We start from the raw sequence: 8,739 nt of genomic DNA, 5'->3' as shown, positions 1-8,739 counted from the left end.
TAATCCCAGCATTTTGGGAGGCTGAGGTGGGAGAATCACTTGAGACCAAGAATTCAAAATCAGCCTGGGTTACGTAGTGAGACTCTCTCTACAGAAAAAAAAATTAGCCGGGCATGGTGGCACACACCTGTAGTCGAAGCTACTCGGGAGGCTGAGGTGGGAGGATTGCTAGAGCCCAGGAGATGGAGGCTGCAGTGAGCCAAGATCATGCCACTGAACTCCAGCCTGGGCAACAGAGTGAGACCCTTTCTCAAAAAAAAAAAGAAAAAAGAAATAGGATTTGAATCCAGGTTAGACTGGGTCCAGAGGTCATTCTCATAAATCCAAGGCTATGCTGGCTGTCCATGCAAATTGTTTAATATCAGAATTATGGTTATAATGTTTCCTTTCTCCCTCCTTGTTAAATAAAATTGTAACACCTTTCCAGGGGATGAGCATCTTTCCAACAGATTTCTCATCCCTGCGCTTGTCCTCCCCCAGACTCTTCCCACTGCTCTGCACGCTTTTAGTGCTCTGCCCTGCTCCCTCTTGCAGGGTTCTCACCTGCCATTTCTTCCTCACAGAAGTGCATCAGCAGAGGGGAGCTCCAGGTGTCTCTGTCATATCAGCCTGTGGCACAGAGAATGACAGTGGTGGTCCTCAAAGCCAGGCACTTGCCGAAGATGGATATCACCGGTCTCTCAGGTAGCAGCTATTTACTTCAACCTATTTCTTACTGTCTGAACCACCCCCCACTCGTTGCCTGTGACCCAGATAGACCTCCACACTTCAAGATCCTCACCTCTTTTACTTTTAATCTGCTCCTCTTTCTGTCGACATTCTCTTCCTGATGAATGTCCACATCCGGTAGATTTCCTAGCTTGGAAGGTTCTTCAGTTGAACAAATGGGGTCTTTACATTTGGGAAGGTATCCTAAATAATATGCATGCCAGGTGCTAAGTGAAACTTCTCAAAAAGGCTGCAGGCATTTATCACTGCGCCCTTTAAAATACTCTTGGTACCACGGGATTTCTTCAGATCTGACTGGAGAAAGTTGGTCTGTTCTAATCTTGCTGGGTTTCCTTGGCCTCTCGTCCAGGCAGGCAGACTCACATACAATCAGTGTGCGTTACTGTGCAGTCCCTGAAGAACACACGGGGTGGCCATCAAAGATACGCTCCCCCTTTCCAACATGCAATTACCGTTACCTAAGGGAGGACTGTGTCATAGGCCTCTCTCCCTTTTTCTTATCTCTTTGGGGGCCCCAGATCCTTATGTCAAGGTGAACGTCTACTACGGCAGAAAGCGCATCGCCAAGAAGAAAACCCACGTGAAGAAGTGCACTTTGAACCCCGTCTTCAACGAATCTTTCATCTATGACATCCCCACTGACCTCCTGCCTGATATCAGCATCGAGTTCCTCGTCATCGACTTCGATCGCACTACTAAGAACGAGGTGGTGGGGAGGCTGATCCTGGGGGCACACAGTGTCACGGCCAGTGGTGCTGAACACTGGAAAGAGGTCTGCGAGAGCCCCCGCAAGCCTGTGACCAAGTGGCACAGTCTGAGCGAGTACTAATCCTGTTCTTCTCTCCTCTAACCACCCCCCCGGGGCCAGGCTGGGGAGGGATGTGGCGGGGAAAGAGATGACAGAGAAGTGGACTCAAAACCTCATTTTAGTTGTAGAAGAAAATTTCTTATAAAACACACTCCACAAAGAACACCCTACATGACCACAGCTGCAGATCGGTTCTTAGCAATGATGGCTTTTTCTCCTTTGCAAGGCATAAGGCACCAGAATTTCTTTCTTTCTTTCTTTCTTTTTTTTTTGAGATGGAGTTTCGCTCTTGTTGCCCAGGCTGGAGTGCAATGGCGCAATCTTGGCTCACTGCAACCTCCACCTCCCAGGTTCAAGTGATTCTCCTGCCTCAGCCTCCCAAGTATCTGGGATTACAGGCACCTGACACCACGCCTGGCTAATTTTTTGTATTTTTAGTAGAGATGGGTTTTCATCATGTTGGCCAGGCTAGTCTTGAACTCCAGACCTCAGGTGATCCACCTGCCTCAGCCTCCCAGAGGACTGGGATTATAGGTGTGAGCCACCGCATCTGGCCTCTTTTCTTTTTTAATGGGGACAAAAGAGAGGGAAAGACCCCCACAAATCTATATATAACAATGTAACCATATACTTGCATGTCTAACAAACTGAAGAAATTAGCCTAACTGCCAATATCAAGTTGCAGATTTTAATCCATGGAAATTGTGTTTTGTGCCGAATTGTATTTGCTGATTACCTGAAATTGACTTTTTTTTAACTGGGCTTCTCTGGAGAATTTCTCCCACCCCCCACCTCTGCAGAAGAAAATTTTCACTCTTATAAAACCTCATGTTTTCATCATTGCCATCTTCCGTTTTTATTACCTCTTATATCTCTGCTCTTTGACTGAGCTCAAGGTCTAGAGGTCTGTAATAAGCCAAGAAACAAAGGTGGGATGAATGAGGCAAGGTTTGCAGGAGAAAGAGGAATTGAGAAATGGGGTATTTTTGCTATCAGCCCTTCTGCTATGAAGCAGTAAAGGACAGCCTATAATTAACTAACAGACCTAACTGAAGCACAGAGAATACATCAGGCTTACGCATCCGATACATCAGATCTTGGACTCTTATCAGACTTGATGACTTCTCTAAAAGGAGCCTTGGAGACTTCAAATTCAGCTATAGGATAGCACCAGTGAACACATCCAGCTGATCCTAAAAGTTGTTTTCAGGTAAAAGGACAAGGAGAGGAGACAAGTGAGGACTGCTGTTCCCCTTTGCAGCTATCTACTGTAGTGACAGCCATTTCTTGGTTGATGGGTTGGAAGTCATCAGAGGTTTGAAGAATTACAGTGGCCTTTGTTTTTCCAGAAATGCTGACCATAGAGATGCTTTAGCGTCTTCTCAAATAGCTTAGATGTTATAATGAGGTTAGTTTTGCTTCATAAAACGGGGAACCTCAGAAATGATTCTTTCTCCTTAAATTTTTAAATAAAAATTTAGCTCTTAAAAAAAAAAAAACAGTGTGACTGAGTGAATGAAGATAAGTTGGATTCTTTCAGAGCATTCTTTTCCTCAAAACAAGCTGCATAGTTCTTGGGATTTATGTCTTTCCACGTGGTAGAGGGATGGGGGACCTACAGGGTGCAATTCTACCACCACTGGGCAATAGAGGTTGAGAGAGATTCAGCATCTTTCTGGGATTAGAATTCAAGTCTTCTTACTCCTACTGCAGCTGTGTCTCTAATGTTGAGACTTTTCAGATGGCAGAGACTCTGTAATAGGTAAACTTGGGGCCAGGCACAGTGGCTTAGGCCTGTAATCCCAGCACTTTGAAAGGCTGAACCCAGGAGTTCAAGACCAGCCTCGGCTACATGGCAAAATCCCATCTCTACCAAAAATACAAAAAATTAGCTAGGTGTGGTGGTGCATGCCTGTGGTCCCAGCTACTCAGGAGGCTGAGGTGGGAGGATCATTTGAGCCCAGAGGTAGAGGCTGCAGTGAGCCATGATCATCATACCACTGCACTCTGGCCTGGGTAACAGAGTGAGACCCTGTCTCAAAAATTGATTAATTAAAATAAAATAAAATAGCTAAACTTGGATAGGCAGTAGATATTTTTGCCCATCTGAGGAGGAACTCAGTCAAGCAGTTGCTTAACAGCTTGATCCAGGGTGTGAAAGATGAGTTGAGATTGAAGTGTCCACTTCCACACAAGAACATCACTTTGAAGCCTGCTTTGGCGAAGGGCATTGGAAAGTTGAGTCTCCATGGAGGTGGGGGTGACCTTGCTTTCAGTGTTCCTTTAGCTTTTGTGGATTTAAAACCACTCTGCTCCCCCAAATCCTTTTGTTTGGTTTCAGCCCGTGTTCTTGACAATGCAGAGCAATTCTGAGCAGCCACAAAGCCTACGCTCTGTTCTTGTCCCTGCCAACCCTCATCCTCCATAATCTGACTCACTATTTCACCATCAGCTGGGGTCACACCACTAGTCTCTGTCCTATACCCCATGAAATGTAAATACTGTATCATAAGTAGAAGAAAATAATTTTTGTTTTCTAAAAATGCATTTGGAGATAGTTTAATGTAAATCTGACAGGAGCATTCTGAAGCCCCATTAGGAAAAAGTTTTAATGGTTCCTCTTCATCGCCTTAATGTCTAAAGATCAGAAATCGCTGAGCAAACCTGCTTTTGTTTCCTTCCCAGAAACAATGCAAAACCACAGGTGGAGATAGTCTGGTCTTTGCCCTGCTGTGTGTGCCTCTGTAGCTCCTTCCGACAAATGTCTGGGAAAACAGCCTCACCCCACTCCTCTCTCTTCCCATTTCCTTGTAGCTTTATTCCTTGCATTCTTTGGGTCTACTGAGCAGTGGGTGCTGAGGTGACAGGGGAGGAACCAGTAGTTCTGTAGCCTAGGAACTGCCTCAGTGTCTTTGTCAGAAAAAGGCAAAGAGGTGGACAGTACAGGGCTCCTCCCTCCTACCTCAGGCCTGATCCCTCGTGCCCTTGACTTTGCTGTCCCAAAGTTTCTTAGCTGACTTTGGTTTTTCACATCTGTTCTTTCCAGAGCTAGCTGATAAAGAGTGGAGGAGGAATGCCTCCTCCTGAGAGTCAGTTGAAAGAAAGACAAGAGAGTCACATCTTAATTTTTGCACAAGGCATTCGTGGTCAGGAACAGGTTAGGGAATGGTCACTTCTGATTTTCCAAGAGTTGCTCCTTTTCTGCAGATATCTTGATTCCTTTGGGAAGACAAGAATTTTTCTTAATAACCAAGGTCCCTTAATGAGTTATTCCTTCTTTGGGGTCATCTCACTGGAGCACAGCCAAGATGGGCATGTTTATGGACAGTGCTCTAGATGTGAAAACAGATAGAACTGGTTTGTGGGACAGGGGCCGCTTGCTCAGGAGAGGGAATAACGCAGGTCCCTTTTCTCAGAAGACTTGTACTATGGCCATGACAGTGACATTGCCCTCACTATGATCCCTCTCCGAAGTGGTTGTCTTTCTTTACCTTGTGTCTTCTCTTGTAAAAATGAAACTCAAAAATAAAATTAATGTGTCAAATTTTGAAAAAAAAGAAAAAACTGAAAAAGCTAACATGAATTGTGTGAAATTGCATACTGCTGTAATGCTAACCTACGATATGTAATGCTATCTTGTATGTTGAATTTGTTAATGCACCACGCAAGTGCAAAATAAAGACTGATTCACATTAAATAGGCACAGTGACGTCAGCATGATTCTCTGGGAAGCTGGATGACTCTCAGTGAGGTTAACACTCAGACTCCAAAAGGATGTTCTAGGGCATGTTTTCCAAAGTGTGGTCCCCAGACCACTTGATTCAGAATCATCTAAGGGCACTTGTTTAAAAATGCAGATTCCAGCCAGGCGCGGTGGGTCGCGCCTGTAATCTCAGCACTTTGGGAGGCTGAGGTGGGCAGATCACAAGGTCAGGAGTTTGAGACCAGCCTGACCAACATGGTGAAACCCCGTCTCTACTAAAAATACAAAAAATTAGCCAGGCATGGAGGTGCATGCCTGTAATCCCAGCTACTTGGGAAGCTGAAGCAGGAGAATTGCTTAAACCCAAGAGGCGGAGGTTGCAGTGAACCGAGATTGCGCCATTGCACTCCAGCCTAGGCAATAAGAGTGAAACTCAGTCTCAATTAAAAAAAAAAAAAATGCAGATTCCAGGCTCCCATCCTAGATACTCTCATTTGGCAAGCCAGCTGGTTTGCTGCTTGTTCCAGTCTTTCTGTTTTCCTCTTGTAATTTCTGAGACCATCACTACTAGAGGGAGAGATAATGGTTTTTAGTGCTGAGAATCGATCTGCCCCTTTAATTTGAAATATTTATCCCAAAAGCTATCCTGAGACTAGCCAATTCTGTTCTCTCATTCATTCATTTATCTACTGTTTTTTCCGGTGTTTTTTTTTTTGAGGCAGAGTCTCACTCTTGCTGGAGTACAGGGGCTCAATCTCGGGTCATGTAACCTCCGTCTCCTGGGTTCAAGCGATTCTCATGCCTCAGCCTCCCAAGCAGCTGGGACTACAGGTGCAGGCCACCAGTTTGGTTAATTTTTGTATTTTTGGTAGAGATGATGGGGTTTCACCATATTGGCCAGTCTGGTCTCAAACTCCCAGCCTCAAATTATCCTCCCACCTTGACCTCCCAAAGTGCTGGGATTACAGGTATGAGCCACTGCACGCAGCCTCATTTACTATTACTATTATTTAATTTTTTTTTTTTTTTTTTTGAGACAGACTCATGCTCTATTGCCCAGGCTGGAGTGCAATGGCACAATCTCGGCTCACTGCAACCTCCGCCTCCCAGGTTCAAGCAATTCTCCCACCTCAGCCTCCTGAGTAGCTGGGATTTCAGGCATGTGCCACCACGCTAGGCTATTTTTTGTATTTTTAGTAGAGATGGGGTCTCATCATGTTGGCCAGGCTGTTCTTGAACTCCTGACTTCAGGTGATCCACCCGCCTCGGCCTCCCAAGGTGCAGGGATTGGGGCCGGGCACAGAGGCTAATGCCTGTAATCCCAGCTACTCGGGGGAAGCTTAGGCAGGAGAATCCCTTGAACCCGGGAGGCGGAGGTTGCAGTGATCTGAGATCAGGCCACTGCACTCCAGCCTGGCAACAGAACAAGACTTTGTTTCAAAAAATAAAAAAGTGCAAGATTACAGGGGGGAGCCACTGCACCCGGCCCTGCCTAGCTAATTTTTAAATTTTGTTTTGAGATAGGGATAGATGAGGGTCTCACTCTTGCCCAGGCTGGGCTTTTTTTTTTTTTTTGAGACAGAGTCTTACTCTGTTGCCCAGACTAGAGTGCAGTGGCACCATCTTGGCTAACACCAACCTCCGCTTCCTGGGTTCAAGTGATTCTTGTGCCTCAGCCTCCTGACTTGCTGGGATTACAGTCGTGCACCACTACGACCGGCTAATTTTTTTTTCTTTTTTCTTTTTTTTTTGAGATGGAGTTTCACTCTGTAGCCCAGGCTGGAGTGCAATGGCGTGATCTCGGCTCACTGCAACCTCCACCTCTCAGGTTCAAGCGATTCTCCTGCCTCAGCCTCCCAAGTAGCTGGAATTACAGGCATCTGCCACCATGCCTGGCTAATTTTTTGTATTTTTAGTAGAGATGGGTTTTCATCATATTAGGCTGGTACTGATCTCCTGACCTCGCGATTCACCTGCCTTGGCCTCCCAAAGTGCTGAGATTCCAGGCATAAGCCACTGTGCCAGGCTTTTTTTTTTTTTTAACGGAGTTTCGCTCTTGTTGCCCAGGCTGGAGTGCAATGGTGCGATCTCGGCTCACTGCAACTTCCGCCTCCCAGGTTCAAGCTATTCTAGTGCCTCAGCTTCCCAAATAGCTGGGATTATAGGCACACATCACCATGCCTGTCTAATTTTTGTATTTTTAGTAGAGACAGGGTTTCTTCATGTTGGCCAGGCTGGTCTCAAACTCTCGACCTTAGGTGATCCGCCCGCCTTGGCCTCCCAAAGTGCTGGGATTACAGGCATGAGCCACTGTGTCCCACCACAGCTGATAGTTTTTTAACCTTCCCCCTTCTAGTAGTCCCCAGTTTTTATTGTTGCCATTTTTATGTCTGTTAAGCACTCAATGTTTAGCTCCCACTTACTAGTGAGAACATGTGTTATTTGGTTTTCTGTTCCTGTGTTAATTTCCTTAGGATAATGACCTCTCATTAATTTGTTAGTCAACAAATATTTATTTATTGAGTGTCTACTATGTGCCGGGCACTAGGGATACAATACATTGATGAGCAAGAGTGCTGTTCTTGTAGAGTGTAGCAGACGACAATATAAATTAAATAATTACATTAATAAATGTATGATTACACATTGGGAAATGCTCTAAAAGAAACAGCCCAGGCATGATGGCTCATACCTATAATCCCAGCCCTTTGGGAGGCTGAGGTGGGTGGATCACCTGAGGTTGGGAGTTCGAGACCAGCCTGGCCAGCATGGAGAAACCTATCTCTACTAAAAATACAAAATTAGCCAGGTGTGGTGACACATGCCTGTAATCCCAGCTACTTGGGAGACTGTGGCAGGAGAATCACTTGAACCTGGGAGGCAGAGATTGTGGTGAGCTGAGATCACGCCATTGCACCCCAGCCTGGGTAATAAGAGCAAAACTCTGTCTAAAAAAAAAAAAAAACGGAAAGAAACACAGGTAAATGCAACACTCCAGGGTAATGTTACTGGGAGTAACAAGACCCTTGCAAGTGCTCTTTGTGGATTTCTCTACATGCCTTAAAGTCTGGAGTGATTCGCTTTTCATATTTTCTTTTTTTTTTTTGAGACGGAGTTTCACTCATGTTACCCAGGCTGGAGTGCAATGGCGCGATCTCGGCTCACCGCAACCTCTGCCTCCTGGGTTCAGGCAGTTCTCCTGCCTCAGCCTCCTGAGTAGCTGGGATTACAGGCACGCGCCACCATGCCCAGCTAATGTTTTGTATTTTTAGTAGAGACGGGGTTTCACCATGTTGACCAGGATGGTCTCGATCTCTTGACCTCGTGATCCACCCGCCTTGGCCTCCCAAAGTGCTGGGATTACAGGCTTGAGCCACTGCGCCCGGCCTCGCTTTTCATATTTTCTGTTTGGTGTCTTTTATCCTCCCTGTGAGAGGAAGAGAGAATGGAAGGACAATCAATTCCTGCTCTTTTTTTTTTTTTTTTTTTTTTTTTTTAG

At 45.6% G+C, this 8,739-nt stretch overlaps 1 protein-coding gene across 1 annotated transcript; it reads left to right on the top strand.

The window, feature by feature from the left end:
- Window positions 1–509: 509 nt before the first annotated feature.
- Window positions 510–5,240, top strand: LOC116547019 (synaptotagmin-11-like; the record flags this gene model as incomplete). Its single annotated transcript, XM_032273115.1, has 2 exons — window positions 510–684; window positions 1,248–5,240. Coding segments are annotated over 2 exons (486 nt in total), but the record flags the coding sequence as incomplete, so codon positions are not given.
- Between the last annotated feature and the right edge of the window lie 3,499 nt (window positions 5,241–8,739).

Source organism: Sapajus apella, unplaced genomic scaffold, assembly GCF_009761245.1.
Source record: "Sapajus apella isolate SASKATOON/1434 unplaced genomic scaffold, GSC_monkey_1.0 scaffold1879, whole genome shotgun sequence".
Taxonomy (NCBI): domain Eukaryota; kingdom Metazoa; phylum Chordata; class Mammalia; order Primates; family Cebidae; genus Sapajus; species Sapajus apella.
This window is presented reverse-complemented; position numbering and strand designations above follow the sequence as displayed.